The sequence below is a fragment of the Misgurnus anguillicaudatus genome, unplaced genomic scaffold, assembly GCF_027580225.2.
Source record: "Misgurnus anguillicaudatus unplaced genomic scaffold, ASM2758022v2 HiC_scaffold_29, whole genome shotgun sequence".
NCBI classification, from domain to species: Eukaryota; Metazoa; Chordata; class Actinopteri; order Cypriniformes; family Cobitidae; genus Misgurnus; species Misgurnus anguillicaudatus.
In genome coordinates, this window is record NW_027395279.1 from 9,325,067 (window position 1) to 9,346,764 (window position 21,698).

At 37.2% G+C, this 21,698-nt stretch overlaps 1 protein-coding gene across 5 annotated transcripts in view; it reads right to left on the reverse strand.

Moving 5' to 3' along the window:
* LOC129436618 (synaptonemal complex central element protein 2) overlaps nucleotides 1-19,223 on the reverse strand; it is a 121,857-nt gene extending 102,634 nt beyond the window's left edge. The window contains exons 1-5 of one of the 5 annotated variants that reach the window (XM_055194848.2): nucleotides 19,156-19,223; nucleotides 18,496-18,585; nucleotides 18,316-18,392; nucleotides 18,013-18,220; nucleotides 17,364-17,862 (exon numbers count right to left, since the gene is read on the reverse strand). In XM_055194848.2, the coding sequence (XP_055050823.2) occupies nucleotides 17,668-17,862; nucleotides 18,013-18,220; nucleotides 18,316-18,392; nucleotides 18,496-18,582 (567 nt within the window). In that variant the 5' untranslated portion in view covers nucleotides 18,583-18,585; nucleotides 19,156-19,223 and the 3' untranslated portion in view covers nucleotides 17,364-17,667. Of the gene's footprint in view, nucleotides 1-17,363; nucleotides 17,863-18,012; nucleotides 18,221-18,315; nucleotides 18,393-18,495; nucleotides 18,586-18,814 lie in introns of those variants that run through there. The other 4 variants (XM_055194849.2, XM_055194850.2, XM_055194847.2 and 1 more) reach the window with 4 other exon arrangements.
* Nucleotides 19,224-21,698: the final 2,475 nt, after the last annotated feature.

A 21,698-nucleotide genomic window follows, 5' to 3' on the forward strand; every position in this document is an offset into this window, starting at 1 on the left:
GACAACATATCTGTATGCATTCGTTCTTTCTGTGTGTCAGGAGCGGACAAGTCGCCCAACCGCTGCTCTTTCTGTCTGTGAGGAGCGCGCAAGTTGCGCGACCGCTGCTCATTAAGCTCGTGAGCATTTTTCCGCTTTATTGGCCTTAAATACACATATGCGTCAAAATTCCCGTCTTTGCAAGCATCCTCATAAACATGACCAGTTAGGTCTTAAGAGAAAGTAAACAGCTAAAAGAGAAAGCGCATGTGTAACAGTGTATTGGATCCGGACTTTGGTCTTAAAGGGGAAGTTACCTAATTTTGCTCCTGTCTGTCACTCGTGTTAATCAAACAGCATTGAGAGAAAAACTCTCACTGCTCCTGATTAAATCACTTTTCTACCTTAAATAAAAAAATATATAGGCCTATACATACATGCATAATTATTTATTATCATTCTTATATCATTGACTGTTTATCTTCAGAGAGCTTGAGGTTTGTTTGTTTTTATCTTCTTTCTATGATTGTATATGTTTTTGTGAGAATTATGAACATTTCTATGGTATTAAAGATTTAAACCTTATTGTACATGAATTATCATGAATTCATGTATAAATTCATGCATGAAATATGCATTCATTTATGCATTAATATCTCATGAATCATCAAGAACTAACACGAGTTCAACATTTTTCATTCATGACTTCATGGATGAACAACACCTTAATTAAAACATTAACTAAGAGGAGTACATCATCATGAATTATGATTTATTACACATGATCATGAGGTTTTCTTTGTTCACAAAAAAAATCGGTCTTCATCACCCATTGTGGATAAAGCTACAGTAGTGGTGGTAAATCATCATATATTCCATTATTAACTAAGCATTAACTATCAATGACTTCATCATGTGTGTGGCCCCTCAACTAAAGTGGTGACTTGGTGCTTTGAAACACTTATGAACAATGTGGCATAACTGGGAAATGACATCAATATGAAAGTGAAGGTTCAAGCCGTTGCAAACAATGTACTGTGGACACAAATGGACTTTGATCTTAACTTGTACTGCTTTATTCAGTATATATAAACAGTATAAACCAGTTGTACTGCTTTATTCAGCTGGAAAGGGCTGAGAAGGAAATTGGTACATACACCATGAACTTTATTTTAAGTGCCTGTATATCTCAAAACTTTTCAAAAACATAAAGCTGTTTTACAAAAAAGAAAAAAAAAGAAAAAATATTTTACAAACAGGTTGATCTTTTTTGGTAAAGAGTCACCTTTTAATGTACAGTATAAAGCTACTGATGTGGACTCCTCCATATCATGAAATATTAAATGCTGAACAAAACTAAACTAAACAAATACATGGCACAAACACACTTGCAGTAATAGAATGGACCTACTGGCTTGGAAACAAGCATAAGCAAGGATTACTTGGTCGTTTATTGAAGGACATTCGGCACCAGTTTCCCTGTTAGCCAATAATTGTAATTAATATATAAAATGTTGTACATAAAAGGTGACTTCTTAACCTAAAAGAGGTCAAGCTGTTTGTAAAACATTTTTTTTCTTTTTTGTAAAACAGCTTTATGTTTTTGAAAAGTTTTGAGATATACAGGCACTTAAAATAAAGTTCATGGTGTATGTACTAATTTCCTTCTCAGCTCTTTCCAGCTGTTGATTCAACTGGTTTATACTGTTTATATATACTGAATAAAGCAGTAAAAGTTAAGATCAAAGTCCATTTGTGTCCACAGTACATTGTTTGCAACGGCTTGAACCTTCACTTTCATATTGATGTCATTTCCCAGTTATGCCACATTGTTCATAAGTGTTTCAAAGCACCAAGTCACCACTTTAGTTGAGGGGCCACACACATGATGAAGTCATTGATAGTTAATGCTTAGTTAATAATGGAATATATGATGATTTATGTACCACCACTACTGTAGCTTTATCCACAATGGGTGGTGAAGACCGATTTTTGTGAACAAAGAAAACCTCATGATCATGTGTAATAAATCATAATTCATGATGATGTACTCCTCTTAGTTAATGTTTTAATTAAGGTGTTGTTCATCCATGAAGTCATGAATGAAAGACGTTGAACTCGTGTTAGTTCTTGATGATTCATGAGATATTAATGCATAAATGAATGCATATTTCATGCATGAATTTATACATGAATTCATGATAATTCATGTACCATTACCGTAAAGTGTTACCAAAAACTCTACCGTGATACATATCGTTATCATGACATAAAATTAATCCCATCGTGATAGAAAAATTTGGTCATATAGCCCACCCCTACTACTGACCATCATTTCTATTTTGATTATATTGTTAATTTCTTAATAAACCTCAAACAAACATGTATACATTTGTCCTCACATTCTTTACTGTAGTTCCCAACATTCCTGCCTCATTATGCAGCTCATTACGCGAGTCTTTGTTTGCTAGCTATCAATCAATCCTTCTCGCATACGGCCCCTCTAAACAAAAAGTGTCTTACAATTTCTAAATCAATATATTGTTTTATCTGAATAAGTAGGCATGATGATTTTCACATCATTTTAAAGAAAAAACTCTAGACTACTAGATTCTGTTTAGAAAGGTCTTGTTAAAACATGTTTAGTATGGGTTTTGTGGACTTATATCAGTGACTTAAAATTTTTGCTTTTTAAAAACCACGCATAAACATTTTTCTCTCAAAAATACAAACATGTACATACATGTAGCTCATATAATATTTTAGCCCAGTTTGTGCTGAACGCAGTGGTATGAGACACTTGCCATTATTATGTTTTAAAGCAACTCAAAAAAGACCAAATGTAAGAGCATGTCAGAACCTCTGACAGTGTCCCAAAATGGTCGGACCCCAGAGGGTTAATCATTATATGGCTTTGAGTTGGTTTACATAGTCAAAGTTGCACAAAGATTCTGATTCTAGTAAAATGCCAGGCCGATTTTTTGTCCCAGTCTGGCACTGACCACTAGACACAACTATCAAAACCAGGGTTTTTAAGGAGTGGCCAAGATGAGGCTCATTAATTGGGTAAACAAGAGCTGGCACCCACTTGTCGTGCCTGGAACTCACAATTCCGAAATCAAAAATGTAAAATTTTAAATATAATCTTTACCAATCGACTGTAGATTTAAAGATTGTACATGTTTACACCACGGGTCTGTTGAATGCTTTATTCTGATTGACTGAGAAATGTTTAATGGGTGTTGATTATAGAGCCCGACCGATTTATCGTTTTGCCGATTTTATCGGCCGATATGAGCATGTCGCAGATATATCTGTATCGGCGTATTAGCCGCAGATATGAAGCCGATATGAACGTTCCTTACAGAACACATTAAATGCTTTTGAAAGATGTAAGTACTTGTTTGTCCAGCAGAGTGCGCCCTATTGGTTGCTAATGGCGACTCAGGTCACTCACTGTAGTGACATCAGCCAATCCCCCACCCCACCCCATTCACTTCAGTCAGTCTCTCAGTTCAGGTGGCGGCCACGGCAGTCACGCGGTTTCTTCAAAACATTTTACACCTGGTATTAAGACGCGCTTTGGTCGATTGGATTATAAGTGGACGAGAGAGACACATTCCTGTTTACATTTGGTGGTTTTAATCAGTCTTTTTTGTCCACTTGCGAGTTGTTTCAAACGCAAGCGGAAGAAATGACGCGAGGCGGAGAAAGGACGCGCTTAAACTGACGTGCAGTCTGTGGGAGTACAGCTGCTAGTGCTGTTACATGCTCATTTCAAAGCAATTGATTAAATAAGCTCGCGCAACTTTACACCCTTTCTTAAATAAAAGAGGCGGAGAGCAGACGCTTTAGTTTTATAAAAGTTTAAAGTCCCGGCAGAACACTGTGGGTTCGTGTTATAAAAAAGTTGTGCAGTACATTAAACATTAGCCTACATCAGTATGTTGTCAGTAATTCAAGCATTGTCGTCTTAATGGTAAGTTTTTAATTAATTTGTGAAGTCCATAACTTACTCTAAAGCTAATAAACAATGACTTTATAAGTTTCCATTTTTTAAAATAATCCCAATATAACATTATTCTCGTTAAAACTGACAATGGTTTAAGTTATATGTATTTTGTTTTGTTTGTGTTTTAAAGTTATTTATAATAAGTCAAATTTACTGTTTTGTGCACTTATATCAGAATCATTTTGGATAATAAAGTTTATTGTTAACTTGTAAAACACACCTGCCTATATTACATGTCTTTGTCACGTCATTTTAAGTGTTTGATCACCACATTTGTGGTGTGATCATAGAGTGATCATTGCAAAAAGTATTTATATATAGTATATTCTGTTAATGTATATAGTGTATTCTATGTACAGTACTGTAGTAGTATAATATACTGTAGTATATGTGTACTGTAACATTAATATGCACATAATGAATATCGGCCGATATATCGTTATCGGTCTTTTTTTACTAGGGCTGCACGATTCGGAGAAAAAATCTAATTGCGATTTTTCTGATCAAAATTGCGATTCGCGATTTAAAGTGCGATTCATTAGTATATAATAAAAGAGGTAGATCCAGGTTTGTTGTGGTGGTTTTAATAGCACCAAAGAAAGATGCTGTGCTACTGTTTATTTAAAACCTCTTAAACATTGTACCAAGTTGTCTGCAGGACTTTGCTATTCTGCAGACAAACTTTTTTTTTAATCTAAGAACATTAAAAAAAATACAATTTAATATTTTTTTTTGAAAGTTTTATTTAAAATAACATATAGGCCAATGTATTTTGGCTGTCACTACAACAATGCATCTGACAAGCAAATGTTTAGTTTTTCTTTTAATCATAAGACTATACTCATCTTGTTTTACTTTTCAGGCATCTGTAATAAATGTAAATATATTAGTTATTAGAATCTATGATTTAACATAAGCAAAAAATACAAATAAAAGACTGCACAGTCCTCACTGTAGGATTTTAAATGTGGAGCTGCAGAAGCTTGTTCAGTTAAGAGTAAGGAGTGATTTTAATTTTTGGTGTGTAATAAACATTTCTGACACAGAAAGCACCAGGTTACTGTCACTTTAAGACACAAGACAGCTAAACTGCTCTGCTTCAATATAGCCTACTGATAAACATCCAGCTGTTTATGTTCACTTAGACAAGAAAGAAAACTTAAGTTTAGTGATCACGCGTGTGCTGACTGCTCTCTGTGTGCGCGCTTCATGAACCCTCATGCCTGTAAATATTCAAAGCGGTGCATATGTGCGCGTGCAAGAAAGTATAATGTACCTGTTTCGTCTGCTGTGTTCCGGGCTTTAATGAAACCTGCTTATAGTCTGATGAGGCGTTTGTCATTGTTTGCGATGCATGACGAGAAACGGACGTATATACACCTTTCTTTAAGTCCAACATTACACAAAAGGGAAATGTTTTCGCGCATTTCTGTCCTTTCATTTGCCGGTTAATGAGTTATAATGCGTTTTTAAAATGACTGAATCCAAAATCTGCCAACTTCATGACATTCCGCGTTGTGGAGTTAATTCCATTTGTATGCATTTCGCGATTCTGTCCGTGTTTTCCGCATCGCGGAAATCATATGACCGTACACTTTGTTTAGGAGTTGAACTGCTGCTCGCGCTCATGTTTTCCAAATGGTGTGATGACGTGTAGTCAGCACCTCAGTGTTCATGCACTCTATTGGTCTAAACTGCATCAAACGTAAAATGCGCATGAAGCGAACTGTCAAAAACTGCGTACTAGATGATTGTTATATTTAATAGTTTTGAATCGAAATAATCGCATTTCTTGCGATTCGAAAATCGCATCCATTCACATCGCGATTTCGGTTTAAAAACGATTAATCGTGCAGCCCTATTTTTTACTCTCTAATATCTGTATCGGCATCGGCCCCAAAAAATGCATATCGGTCGGGCTCTAGTTGATTATTTTTCAATAAACGCACACCTAACTTGTTAAAAGTCTTAAAAATAGGCACCAGAGCAATGTTTTTTGTAACTGTGGTATAAACGGAATAATTGACTCCGCTCCTTTGAATTATTCGAAAATAATGCACTTACGCTGTGTTAATGGCCCTAATCAATTATTCCTTACATAATCTCACCTGAAATAATCTTAAAAGTACAATCTCTTACCCAGAGAAAGAAATATTGAGAAAGTGCTATGATGTCTATTGAGTTGGCTTGCGCTATGTACAACCCATTGCATACAACCTGGACAATTTACATTTCTCCAAAGAAAAAAATGCATCAGTTTATAAATGTATAATATTTAAATTGATCTAAAATTTTCTAAATTTCACATGTTTATTTAAATAACGTTAGTCTTATTATATGTACAACATGGAAAATATCAGGTTTAGGTAAAGTCAATTACACATTAGTCTTTATTTAATTTTTACAGACCAATAAAAAAATTGTGTGCCCCAGTGTATACACCAAATATGTGAGTCATTTCTTGAATCTGTGAGAATAATGCTCATCAATGTTGCCACCCCTCATAGATCTCATGCCACCCCTTTACGACCTCATGAATAATTTTATAGATGCGCCCCTGTTTGAATGTTTCTTCTGTTGTGTTTTATTGTGCTTGTAATTTGTTTACTTTTTTAATTTTGTTAAAAATTATTGTTTTAAACAATAATTGAAATGTATATAATTTTATTGTCTTATCTTTTTATTTTAAAAATACATGGTTAAACAAATTAGCGTCGCACACCTGAAGTCAATAGATAGGTGCGTAGGATAAGACGATAAAAAGTCTCAAAATATACAAGGAACAATTCCCGCACACTATCTGCTTGCTGAAAAAATTTTTTTAATGAAAGTTGCGTTGCAACGTTTCGATCAACTGATCTTTATCAGGCAACTCATCAGGGTTCAAAATGACTATGCCTATTATTTATTACTTTGAAAGTCACAAAGAAAAGTTGTTTAACCTGTTTATGGTAAGATGCAGTTCAGTGTTGTGCTCTAATGGGGGCAATATGTCAGTGTGATGTGCTTGCAGTATCTTAGTTTCTGTTTTAGATCGCAAGGAACAAGCCCAGCCCTTATAAACTCACTCCTGTCTGGTTCTTAGTCATACTGAGTGAACATGGATACACAATCTGAAGGTTTGTAGCAGAAATAAATGAACAGTAAGGGGCCAGTCACACCAAAAGCGCTTTAAACGCTTGCAAACGCAAGGCGCAACGCACTGCCTTTTTTAAACAAACAGCAGTGCGACGCGGCTTTTCATATTGCTAAGCAACCACCGAGTCATCTGTCTTGTCAATCAAATATTGAAGCATGAGCGCTCTTTTGCTATTAACTGTCATATTAGCAGAAACTTTAAAAAGAGGGTGCTTGCTCTGACCTTGTTTTAGGGTGAGAGGTGCACAAACACGCAGGAGAGAGTGAGCGAGTGGAGTCCGGTTCTTCAAAGCAACTGTAAACTTCCATCACCACAACGTAAGGCCCGCCTCTCCCCTCATTCGATTGGACAATAAAAAAGACGCGAATGACGTCGGGCGCTTCTCCGCTCTCAGCGCTCATTCAAAAACGCGTGCGCGGTAGGCGGCAAAAAGCCGCAAGGCGCTCGGCGCACATAAACAGCGCGCAAACGCGCCCTGCCCATAGAATATCATTCAAAAAAGGCGCCTGCAACTGCCATAAACGCTTTTGGTGTGACTGGCCCCCAAGAATACATTATTTAAAACTATATGTTAATATTTATTTTTGTTCCCTAGGAAATAAGGTGCGTATTATACTGGTTGGGATAACAGGATGTGGGAAGAGTGCCACAGGAAATACCATCCTTGGAAAGGAGGTTTTTCACAAAGAATCAAGCTCCAAGTCAGTGACCAGGCAGTGCAAGAAAGCTACTGAAATTGTTGATGATAAAGTCGTCACAGTGGTGGACACTCCTGGATGGTGTGATACGGAGCTATCTGATGAAGAGCTTAAAGAGGAAGCAGTCAAGTGCATCGACCTGGCCTACCCTGGACCACATGTCTTTCTACTTGTGTTAAGGATTGGTCGTTTCACCAATGAAGAGAAAGAAACAGTCCAGAAAATACGGGAGGTCTTTGTTGGAGATTCCAATAAATACACAATGATCCTGTTCACAAGAGGAGACGATCTGGATGGAAACAAACGTATCAATGACTATGTAAGAGAGGCTACACCAGCTCTTAAAGGGCCATTTCACCGATAGGAACATTAATCTTTATGGAAAGTGAGTCATATTTGTAGTCAAAATGTAACATAAATGTAGAATTTTGTGCCTATTTGACAGAGAAAAGACAAAATGTGACTTTAGAGCACATTTGTATGAAAAACTACAACTGCCACTATGCACCACAATGCACAGCTCTGCAAGCCACTCCCATTAATCGGAACACAGCGCAGACATGCTATTATGTACATAAATGCCACGTTAGTAAAACAAAGAAAATAGCCACCACCACTGTGTCTGACTGACACCAATCATGATTTACTTTTAAACGTGATGTTACATTGTGGTACACACAATAACACTCTGGCCTGGTGTGTAGCAAAGTCTTATTCAAACAGTAACGTGCGGTTTCAGATCCGCAGTACAAATGTCTTTCCAAGTACTTAAAAAAAAAAAGTGTATGCATTTTAAATGTTTATTTAGTTTTACCAATTTTCTTTTTGTCTCTTGTTTACTGTAATTACATTTGTGTTATTATTGGCCTCACTGCTCTCACAATATAGACATATAAAACACCGCTCAGATATGCTATTGTGTACATAAATGCCACGTTAGTATAACAAAGAAAATATAAACACTCACTTTAGTCAGACGTCCGTTTATCCCTGCATCCTCCACACAAACGCGTCCCCTGCATAATATCTCCACAGACGCGCTGCCTCAGCTGTTGGAGCTTGTGCTCGTAAACCGAAACACGTCTTTGAAATAAGCACGCGACCAGAAACATTCACAAAACAAACGTCCATATCCTTATCTGATCCAGAAATGTTAAACCGAAAGCAAACGGCGCGAGTCCGTCCAAGCTTATATACTCCGCAGCGCGTCTGCTCGTAAACCGAAACATGTCCGTGAAATAAACGTTCCAAACGCGCGCAAAGTTCCTCTCTTGCATAGAAACCTTCACCAAACAAACGTCCATATCCTTATCTGATGCAGAAATGTTATAAAGAGGGCACACAGCGAGAGAACAGGCAAGCTTCTCTACGCAGCAGAGGCCGATGGTAGCGGTGTCTTCCCCCGGCTCCTCTACCCAGCCGACGCCCAGGCTCCGGCCTACTCATCGGGCTTCTGTTCCTACATCTGCCTCAGCTCTTTGCAGTATTGTGGCTCATAAAGGTGCAATGAACAGCGGATTAGAGCATCACGCTTGTAAAATCACCCTCTTCCATGTAATATTGATTAACTTCCACTGTTATTGTAACATGAATTCTGGCTCGCTCCACAACTTCTGTTTAGCTTAGCTTAGCATAAAGATGGCGGCTGGTCGTTTTTTTTCGGTCTGTGTTCGTATATTTTCGTAAGTCCCACCCACTTATCTGTAATTGTTCTGAAGCGTGAGTGGGTCCCACCCATAGCCCCCACCTTGGAAAAATGAGGAATGAGTGTCTGTAGTCTTTCACACTCAATAGAGATACAGGATTTCCTTCTTTCAATGACGCAAAATGACGATTTTTACATCATTGAAAGAAGGAAGTGCCTCACTGAAATCAGTATTTCTCCCCTCTCAGGGGAAACTGAGGGAATGGTGCACGACCATTCAAAAACATGACTGGGGTTCCAACGGTACAAAGCTTAATGCAAATGGGTGAAGTTTCCCTTTAAAGCTTTAGTTGAGGAGTGTGGGGGCAGATATCATGTTTTCAACAATAAAGATAAAAAACGTAAACAAGTATCAACACTCCTCAAGAAGATCCAAGATATGGTGAGAAACAACAAAGGGCAGTGATTTTCTAACACGACATACCAACTATTACAAAAATACATACCAAGAGAAGCTGAGTTAAAGATGCAAATCCAAGCTGCTGAGAGGGAGAAACGATTAATGGAGGAGCGGAATAATTGGTTTCTAATCTCTCCACTAGTGTCAGTGTGGGCAGCTGGTATTTCTAGTCGGGTGGTCTCCAGTTCCATGGATCCTATGGTGCCCAAGCTATGTCCTTTGACTTCTGTGTTCCCTGTATTTACCATGGCTCTGTGGTGTGTGTGGTCTGCTTTCTGCTCTTTTGTTTCACAAGAGGTCCCACAAGTCCATGAACCCGAGGCTCCTGAACTTCCTGTCACGGCTGAAAGGTCTGAACCGGAGTCTCCTGCACTTCGTCACAACTGAAAGGTTTGAACCTGAGTCCTCTTCACTTCCTGTTTCGGCTGAAAGGTCCGAATTAGAGTCCCCTGAGCTTCCTGTCTCGACCAAGTTAGCTGAGCCTAAGACTCTCTGCCCGGTTCAAGATGGCCGTTCCCGAGCTCCCTTGAACTTTCTGCCTGGCCTAAGATGGTTGTCTCAGCTGTGTCTCTCCAGTAGGCTGATTGGAGAGACACAGCTGAATTTAGCATCCCTACATAGTAGGCAGCTACAGAAGCTAGTTGGGACGATCTCAGAGGACGGATCCCACCCACTATATGGTGAATTTCAGCCTCTTCCATCAGGCCGCAGATATAAAATGCCTGTTTGCAAAACTAAAAGATGCAGAGTCAGTTTTGACCCTCAGCTATTAGAATGTTAAATAGCACTTAGGCTACTATTAAATTAAAACCAAATTTAATGACAGCTTTCCTCATGTATTTTATGTATTTATTTATTGCTAATTTGACTCTTATAGTTTCCTGTAATTTTTAAAATACATCCTTTTTTGTATATCAGTTACTGAAACTGATATTAATAATATGATGTATATTTTATCTATTTATCTGTATCCTTGTCTAAAGCACTTGAATTATTGTTGTGTCACTGTTTTTTGTCAATGTTGCCTAAGTGTGTGTATCTGTGTAAATAATCCAATCTTTTTACCTGCAACCAAAATCTATTCTTGGGTACAAATAAAGTTACCTTACCTTACCTTACCTTTCTGTTTGTATTGTGTCAAAATAATAGCTATTCCTCGATCTTGAGGTGATATGTAAGGATATAATGTTTACATGACAACGTCATGATAGGTAAAGGGTGAAGCTGTTTGGTTGGTTCTTGTTACGTGACCTGCAGTGTGGCATTCTGAAAAGTTTCAACTCACCGCAATGCCAGCTCACCTGGAAAAAAGTGTGTCACACCACATCATTCCCTACTTAAGGCGTACACCCTACTGAAAAATCCAGCTAAGACCAGCATAAGCTGGTGAGCATTTTTGAATGGCTGGTGAGCATTTCAGAATGGCCCTCTTAGAAAATTTTTGTGACTCTGTACAGCCAGGCACCGCTCAGAATAAATCATCAGCAATTATTCCAATTCTTCCTAAAAAAAAACATCCTGAAATACCTCCAACTCAATCTACTCCAACATCCGGCCCCAAAAAGGCCACTGCAAAAAGAAAACACGTTTCAAGTAAAAAAAACATCAGTGACAGATCGACCTGATAACACCTCACCAATTCAACAAACAGAGGATCCTGTGTTGTCAGCCGTTTAGAATATTCAATTGGCCCTCTGTGATATTGAAGCCAGAATCTAGTTTCTGAAAAATCAACCTTCATCAATTCCCAATACCATCAAATTTAACACCTGCTCCATTGGTCCCCGATGCTCCCGCTTTCTCTACATCAGCTACCAAGGGATTAACAAGTGTCTTTCTGCACAGGACTTTAGCAACAGCCCTTCCAGCAGCACCTACTGCCGATACCTCCTTCATTCCACCTGCTGCTGCCATTTCTCCCCATCTGCGTGAAGAGCCTCGCAGGTTATGATGTTAATAAAGAAATCACAGTGGTGGACACTACTGGATGGTCTGATGAACGGCTTATAAAGGAAGCATTTAAATGCATTGACATGTCCTACCCTGGACCGCACGTCTTTCTACTTATTCTGGCAATTGGTCATTTCACAGAGGAAGAGAAAGAAGCAGTCTAGAAAATACAGGAGGTCTTTGGAGAAGATCCCATTAAATATGCAATGATTCTTTTCACAAGGGGAGACGATCTCGACAAAAGTATTGATCTGATAAGAGAGGTTGAAGTAGATCTTAAAGCTGTAGTTGACATGTGTGGAGGCAGATATCATGTTTTCAACAATAGAGATAAATGCCATCAACAAGTGTCAGCACTCATCCATAAGATCCAAAATATGGTAAGAGAGAACAATGGTCAGTACTTTTCCAACAAAACATATGAAATTCTGGGAGAACATAAAAAAACTCAAGGTGATTTACAACAGCAAATGCAAGCTGCTGAAAAAGAGAAAGATATTAACATTGCTGAGTTTCAGAGAATGATGGAAGTGTTTGATCAAGAGATACAGCAGCTGAAATTGAGGGAATCGCAGCTGCAAGAACAACTGAGAAGCCTGGAGACTAAAAATACTGAAGAACAAAAACAGAGAGAAGAGACATTAAAGCAACATTTTAGCTTAAAGGAAGCAGAGCTAAAAAGTATAAATGAAAAGCATAACCACCTAATGAATGAAAAGATTCAGAGGTTGCACATGGAGAACCAAAACATCGTAACGAAAATAGAAGAGCTGCAACTAAAGCAACAGCAACCATTCTCAAAAGCTGCCTTGAACAATATTCGCTGCAATATTTCATAAAAACCTCTCTTAATCTATTCTAGACAATGTTACATGGCTTTAAAAAAATTACAAAGAAAAAAATTTACAAGTATAATAATAATTGATTAAAGGTATTTTTAATAAGCAAAATTTGACCTCCATCATTTGTCTAAAAATAAGTATGTTCTTTAGTATGATTGTGTGTACATTTATTGATTTGTCTGCAAAGTATGTATTACAATGTTTATATTTGAAATGTTTAATCAGCAAAAGCTAATTTTAATAAACAAAAATGTGAAATACCAAAATATATGTATCAATTGTTTATAAGGTGAGTAAATATTTGAAGACTTAAGAAGGTTTTATTAATACACACAAAGCAGTAAAAGACAAACGTTACTGCAATTTTTCTTATAAATCTAAATTTTTGTAAAATTTTGTGTTGTGTACTTGATGTAATAATCAATAAAATCAAATAATCAATTAAAAAAATTATAAAAGTTTAACAAATATGAAATATATGGCCAACAGAAATGAAGGTGTGTAATGTATTCATCATAATGATTTTAAATTGCTTAGTTATTTCTGCATGAATATGAATGTCATTTTTCACTGAAGATATTTTGTGATATACAATACATTCTGTAAATGTTCTTTGTCCTTTTTATATTTGTAGACTATAAAATTATAATATAGAATATACTAATATTCTGTAAGTATTCTGGTAATTTTGGTTCCAACCACTAAAGTTTGGAGTGGTAGTGAGACGATTTAAAAAGTCCAAGGTTTAGAGAGTCAGGTAACAAATATTCAGAAAATTTTATGCATACAAAAAGCAAGTCAATACCTGTTTCTGCATAATAAAGAGAGCCTTCAACATTTTAGTTTAATTTAAACCACTTGTAACATAAAATGCTCTTTCGTCCCAAAGTTACGGCTCTGGTGGCACAAGTTTGGTGGCATATGTTCTTTGAGGTGAAGAGAGTGGCCAGCATAGAAACCTGAACATGTACTCTTGAATCACAAGAAACGTCATCCTAGCCACCCTAGTTAATGCACAGCAATGCGGTTAAAACCACATGTGTTTATAAAAGTAAACAGAATTGTTTTGCAATTACAATCTTTGACCACACGGTGGGGCTGTAGACTTACTAAATTTACTCAAACAGCCACTACAACATTACTTCCTTCCTATACTGATCAATTGTACAAATCTAAGCATACGACTAAAAATGTTATATAATCCTGTTATCATAATCTTATAGATGACAGAAGTTTGAATTTTTTATAAGATTAACCCCACTTCTGACATCACAAAGGAAGCCAAATTTTAATGACCTATTTTTTCACATGCTTGCAGAAAATGGTTTTATCAAATCTTAGTTACTGGGTTGATCTTTTCCATGATTAGAAACACTAGGGGCCCAATTATATGGCAGTGCTTTGGTTATAGTTCTGTGTCTGTCAGAATTAGTGAAACTGACAATAAATGGGGTGTACTGTTGCGACCTCACATGTGCATCTACAGTAAATGGCCAGTCACGACACTCGTGCCATAACAGTCGGTAGAAAGTTGAACCACATCATGCAGAGCATTTCGGTCTACACAGCCATACAGGTGCCTATTGATTTAGCATGTTGTTTTCTTCCAGATATGCAATTAAACCAACTATGCCATCCAATACTTGGGCAAGTAAGCCTCCGCCTAGCAACCATGTCAAACACTAGCAAATGAAACACCTTAGCAACTATAAGACCTTGACAACACCATGTTAATCAATCACCCACGTGACCCCTAATATTGTTGTAGTGGTTTCCTTTTCTTGCCTTAAACCAAAGCAAACCAACAACTTAATTTGATTTTCCGTATTCTAGATTTTAAAACGCAATACATCATTTCATAAATCCTGACACTTTAACTTGACAGTTTGTGCTTATAATTGTAGGACATATCACCTTGAGGTAAAATGGCTTTTGTTATTGCTTTAAAAGCTGCTGTTAAGTAAATGTCTGAAAGTTTTTAACCCAACATTGCATGTTACTGAACACTGAGGGGCAGGCTTATCCTAGTCCCAGACTAAAATGTTTGTTTGAGCTGCCTTAACGTATAAACATCTTGCACTGACATGTCTTCACTCATTCCCCGACAGACTTTTTTTTTAAGTTGTCCGCCAGCATTTTTTGTGATTTTCAGGAAAGTTTCACAAAATGAATTTCTTCTATAAATATATAAACATACAAATATATCAAATGGAAAAACAGAACCTCTGCTTTCAAACAAACAAAATGGGGAAAATAGTTTATCCTATCTTCATTAGTTCTCTTTTTATAACCTCTTAAATATGGGTAGGTTTAAAATTTTGAGCAAAAAGCTGAAATATTTGCATTTATGTAAAGTAATTTTCTTTTGCTGAGTTTACACCAACCGCGGTAGAGGCGTGAAGCGCGAGGGATTTCAATGTTAAGTCAATGTGAAGACGCGTTGACGCGCATCTGGAGGTCTCGCGGCGCGGATGATGCATTTGGCGCTGCGCGGAAGACGCGTTTTCGCCCTATTCGTGCGCCTAGTTCGTGCGAATTGAGCGCCTGGCGCGGTACGCACGAATGGTGCTTTTTGTGCATTTTGTGTTTGACGCGAATTGCCGGCTGACGTCCAAATTAAAAAAATTTGAACTTTGTTGGAATTTCACGCCGCGTTAACCAATCAGGAGCCTGCTGCTCCTGCTGTGGCGGCAGCCCCGCCCGGAGTCACTCATTCAACCTGAAGGAACGCTTGATATTGTCCGTGAGCAGTCACCCGGAGCTATACGACACAAGTTCTTATTTCTATAGAGACAGGAATAAAAAGGACCTCACTTGGAAGATTGTGTCAGTGATGACATTGGGCAACATGGTAAGTTGTAATACACATTTCACTTTTGGAAGATTGTGTCAGTGATGACATTGGGCAACCTGGTAAGTTGTAATACACATTTCACTTTTGAGTCACATGACGTTTATCTACCCGCGCCGTTTATTTTCCCCCTATAGTAAGGTTACCAAATACAAACTGGTAACTCTCTCAATAAATGCACAATCAACATCAGTCATCTTGCAAACAGACAACCACATAGCACTTGCCCCTTCCACAAGAAGCGGATTTTGACTCTGACGCGTGTCAAATGCTTGCTTTTTCTGCGCGTCTGTTCAAGCGGTAAAATAGGCACGGTAGACGCGATTTTGACACCTGAAACGCGGTTGGTGTAAACGCAGCATTAGAGATCCGATTCTGAACAAAGATCAAAACATGTGCGAAGTTTAAAATTTTTTCATGCTTCAGTTTTTTATAAATTGGATAAGAGTGCCATCTAGTGAACAATAGCAGAATTACAAATTATCGTAAAAACTTGCGTCATGAAAGCATCATTGGCAGTGAAATGTTTTCTCTTAAAGGTAGGGTAACAGATTTGATCCCGAAACATTTTTAGTTATGCTGGATAAAAGTCTCCTCACATCCTGAAAGCAATCACTGTGTTAAGTTGTTTAAATGTATTTGTAGAAATGTTTGTCATCTGTGAAATGTTAAACCAATCATAAATTTCGATCCGAACTGACGTTTTCTTTTTTGTCCCTCATAAGCGTAATTTGAATGCTCTCTGCGCAGCGAGTCCACGCAGACATCATACGTCATCGACGCGTTCACGTGCGCTCACCTCCTGTCTGTAAACAGTGAGAACAGCAAACTTTTCTGCTGAATTGACAACCTACACAGGAGGCACAAAACGAAAGTCATGTTTTATAACAACAACAGCAAAAACTGCCTGGATCAGCAAAGAGCAAAAACCCAAATTAACATCGGTAACTTTACTGCTTTACCACAAGATGAAACAGCTGCAGGAGCTGCAAAGGGTCTGAAAGAGTCGTTGCACTGTTTATTTTGGTAAGGTAGATACGCAATATGTTTGTATTGAGATGGATTGGATATTCTACTTTGATGAAACGTTGTGTAGCTTATGAAAATTGTGTTCGTTTACGGATTAGCGTAACGATATTTACTACGTCTACACAACCGAAAGTGTGCTTAAACTAATTCTGATGTAAACCAGTTGTTTATGTTGGTTATTTTGGAAATGTTATTCACTTTGTACTGCAAATTTTTCTTACTGCTGAATGAGACATGAGATGTGACTGTCTGATCTGTGCGTGTTCATGTGTTTTGAAAGAGGCGTGAATTTGGATGGCGATTTGACTTGAGGGCGGGATCGTTATTTCATTGCTACGTTAGCATTTTTCAAAATGTGAAACCCTACCTTTAATTGACGAGATAACTCGTTAATGGCGGGGAAAGAGTTAACATATCAGTGCCATTGTTTTGTCTTAAGATTCACACAAGTAATGTTTTTTGTAAGGTTTGTTTGTAAAAACTACTAAAATGACCTAATTTAACTAAGGCCTAGTCCTGAACTAATCTAAATATTGTCCAGGAAACCACCCCTGAATGTTCTCTGCTTTTTGTTAAGAAATGAATACTGTCATCTATATTTAAAGAACAGCTCATTAAATGAGTTTTCAATAACTTGTGCTTGGGTGGGAAAAAATCATCCTACAAAGCTCAAACATGAGTAACTGAGACTAACAGAATGCTGTTAGCCAACCCAAACTGCAGATCCAAAAACAATAATAGTCAAAAACCTTAATACATAATGTAAAGCTTAAAATGTGTATTTCAAACAAACACATTTCATACAGAAAAATATTAACACATACTATGCTAATAAACTTTAGCATGTCCCTCCAAAGTACTGCACATCTATCTGAACAACATAGCAATTCAACTTTAAACCGATATATCGAACAAATCTCATAAACAAAACTCACTACCTCTATTAATTATATAAATAAAATCATATCAAATTAAATGTATATAATGAATTCTAACAGTTTTCTCATATTATGTTATTGCTGTTAAGCTTTACAAAGAGCACCGTTGGTTTATGTTAAACCTTTACTGCTCTGTGCTGTGCTGTAGGCCTTTATTAATGGCTTCAAGGGTTTGACTGGCTTCCTGTAACTCCATGCTGAGCTGACTGCTTCTTTCCAGAACCTCAGAGAGTTCAGTGATGCTGGCCTGCAACCCCTGACTGTGCTGCTCATAATAGTCAAACATCTGCTCCTTAACCTGCTGACATATCTCACCCACCTGCATAAACACACAGGACCCGGTATACAGCATACAACCCTCAACTAATGTATAATCAATCTGAGTATATTTGTTTGAAACAAAGACGAACAATTAGATACCCTTGCATTTGCTTCCCACTTTTAGTTTTTTTTGCATACAGCTAAATACCTTTTTTAGGAGTTTCTCCTCAAAGCTGTTTATCACATGTTGATCCATGGCCCGTCTCTCATTGATCCTCTCGATAAGGTCCTGTGCTCTTTTTCCAATATCATGGATTCTTGAATTTGTTGGAGACTGCACCGCAACATCTTCCACAGTACTGTTAACCGGTGAACTTCCAGTTGAGGATTTTGAAACGGAGATACCAGAGTCCTCGCTGTGCAAGAGATGGAAGATGATTACAATCATCATCAATAAACAAATAATCACATGATATGATACATGATAACTAAGTTGGTTTAACTGGCTCGCCTTTGCTGCTCGATGCCCTCATCCAGTGTACCATATGGCATTGTCTCACCTATCGAGTTATTTCCATCATCTGACACCTGCATTGACAGGAAGTTCAGTACTCATACTATATCAGATAATTAAATATTATTAGGAAACATTAAATGACATATATTGGTTTACATATCTTATATAGCCTACCTTTGCTGATGCATGGTGCTGATGACTGGCTTTAGGTGTTGACTGTAATGTCATGGACCCTAAATTTCCAAAAAACTGCTGAGCCATGGCCTAAATAAACATACACACAAACACAATATAAGGAGTTATATAAATAGAATGTGTCGTCACACAATATATTTATATTCACTAGGACCCTTTCAGATCATGGCAGTCTTCATCAATATATAATGTTATCGATTTACTATCATATTTGTGTATTGTGCTTCGACGATATTACATTTTATCGGATTCCCACGATACATACTGTAACTTATCTAAAAACAATATTGTAACTTACCGTTAATATGGTAACTAATTTTTGTTTTGTTTGTGAGCAAAGGTCACACAAGACTAATTTCAGTCGACTTAAGTGCAATAGTGTCCATTTTTTAAAACGTCCGTTGAGTTTTTCGTTAGTTAACATATTAGCGTGGAAGTTCGTCGAGTTCACTTGTCACGTAACGTTAATTAGCAGCTTGTTAGCAAGACCGAGACTGTTTGACTGGATTTATTTACTACAGTAAAATTTTACCGTCGAGTAATGTGTCCCTGAGGGAATTTTTATCGACTGTAACTATTCATACGTGAAAGTAATACAGGTGTGGTAATATTTCCTTAAGTTTATTCAGAGTTGCTTACATTCACTCACGTCGACAGATCCCTCCAGACGATGCGCGTGACCTGCTCGCGAGCGCCCTTCTGAAGTAGTAAACGTCGCGTTGCTTACATCAAAATAATGTTACATGTTCATTCGTTTGTTTGATCGGAAAACGTGGGTATATTTTTTATAATTTAATGCATGTGTAATTTATTAAAACATGCTTTTTTGTAAAAAAAAAAAATATGTTTTTTTACTGCCTAAATATGAAAATATTTTATATACAATACATGGTTCAATTTGACATCAAGTATAGTTTCAAGGATTAGTGCATTTGGGATTTTTATAGTTCTACACAAAATATCATCTTGCAAAAACTTTTGTGCCATTATAGTGCTTAATAACTTTATGAACCATCAGTTTTCCATTACAGAATTCCTTTACATACAGTAGTGTGTTTTTGGGTCTTATTCCAGTAGAATTTAATGGTGTTGTATTGGTTTTCACCTACCATATAACATCCCACCAACACATACCAGCAAAGGCAGCCCTATATTGTCTATTAAAATCAATAAATTCCTATTATAATCATTAAATCCATTAGAATTTTCAATAATGGTTTCTCATGTTTTGTGTTTCCTCTTAGTTTCCTCTCTAGAGACTCAGGCCCATGATGTGTAGTACTGTCTCAGGTCAACATCTGAGCAGTAATCCGTAAATGGAAATACATTCAGGCCTGGCCTAGCTCGCACCATAATGGACTGCAATAATGAGATGAATGTCGGAGGTCACAGATAATCCTCACTGTTCAGAGGCAGATGGCATATACATGAGCAAAGCAAAACACGCACAAGTGTCAAACTGATCAAAAAACCTAACTATCATCCTACATACTCAATATAAAGTTTATAAAATCTACACATCGCACATAGAAAATATGTAACAATTGTCAAAATTGTATAATATTTCTGACAAACATGTATTTTGATGATAACATAATTCAATTTAGTCAAGTAAGCAAAATATGAATTTCTCTTGAATTAATAAAAATGCAGAATCACAACATCATACATATCGGGCTGCAAAAAAAGCAAAATGTTCAAATGTGGACAAATGTTCAGAGTCAATTCAGGTGCCAGATTTCATTTAAAACGCTCGTTCCAAAATAGAAAACTCTCTGAGAGGTAGAGAGAAGAGAACAGGATGTTTAGAGACAACATTTGAGATTTAGATATTATGAATGCTCAGCATTTGTTCACCTTATAAAATAAGCACACTGTCATAATACAATGAAAAGAAGAAAATGTTTATTTGAGACCAGGGTTAGTAATTATATAAGGTATGACAAATTGCTATATTTCTGTAGTAACTATAGTTGTTTGGGCCAAACACCTTTAGTAGTTGTAAGGTGTTTGGGTCTGTATATTTACCAAAAAACCCCAGAGTGATTATTTCTGTTTATTTGTGCCCTGTCTTCGCCTTGGCCTGGAGGAAATACATGAAGAAAATGTAATAAGGTAGATAAAAGGTCTTTTCATGAAGTGAAACAGAACCACTTACACAGGAGACTCATAGTCTTCTGTCAAGCCACGATGATTTTAAAGCGGGCCATTAGGAAATCAACAAATCCTATGAGCTCAAAATGTTATGTAAGGGAAATACTGTTTAGCTGGAGCTTAAAATTTATTTGACTATTTCCGCACAGAAACTTGAAAAAAAATAATAAGTTGATGAACAAGCATAAAGATTTCATCAGGTTATTGTTTTTATCTATTATGAGAGAATATTGATCTTCATGTTACCCAGGAATAACACAAAAATAAATGTTAGTCAATATAAAACTATAGTGATTTAAAAGTTAAGAGGGACATTTCACAGAATGTGGAATTTCTCTTAAAATGCGGATGCTCGCTTAGTCTACGACTCCGTAGGGTGTCCCATCTGTCATTTTTACGCTCCGAAGTGTGCTCATCAGCACCCCCTTTGCACCCTCGATGCAGTCTTTGGGCGAAGCGCGCACTGCTGCAGGCTCCACACACTTTAACAACTTAAAAGTCCTTGCGAAAGAGCAATCAGATGACGTATGGAAGAAGTTCACACTGATGGGCAAGCGTTCTTTTCCTATTTCCGGCGTGATCCTTGAGTCTGTCCCAAAATACGACTCTGGTTGCCCTCGTGGACTCGCGTCAAGGGTCTGCACTACATGATGTCATCAAAGTGTGTACTCTGAGGAAGTCCACAAGCAGTGTGTGCCATTTGGGACAGGGTCTAAAAGGCAGTGCCGTGGTTGGATAGTGCAAATTAAGGGGTGGTATTATCCTCTTCTGACATCACAAGGGGAGCCAAATTTAAATAACCTATTTTTTCACATGCTTTCAGAGAATGGTTTACCAAAACTACAGTGGGGGCTCGTGAAGATCTTTTTTTTCACATTTTTTAGGTTGATACAAGCACTGGTGACCCAATTATAGCACTTAAACATGAAAAAAGTTAGATCTTTGTAATATGTCCCCTTCAAAACATGCATAAAAATGTGTCAAATATTTTCTTTCATTTTTTTTTTCTTTTTCTGTATGTTTTACTA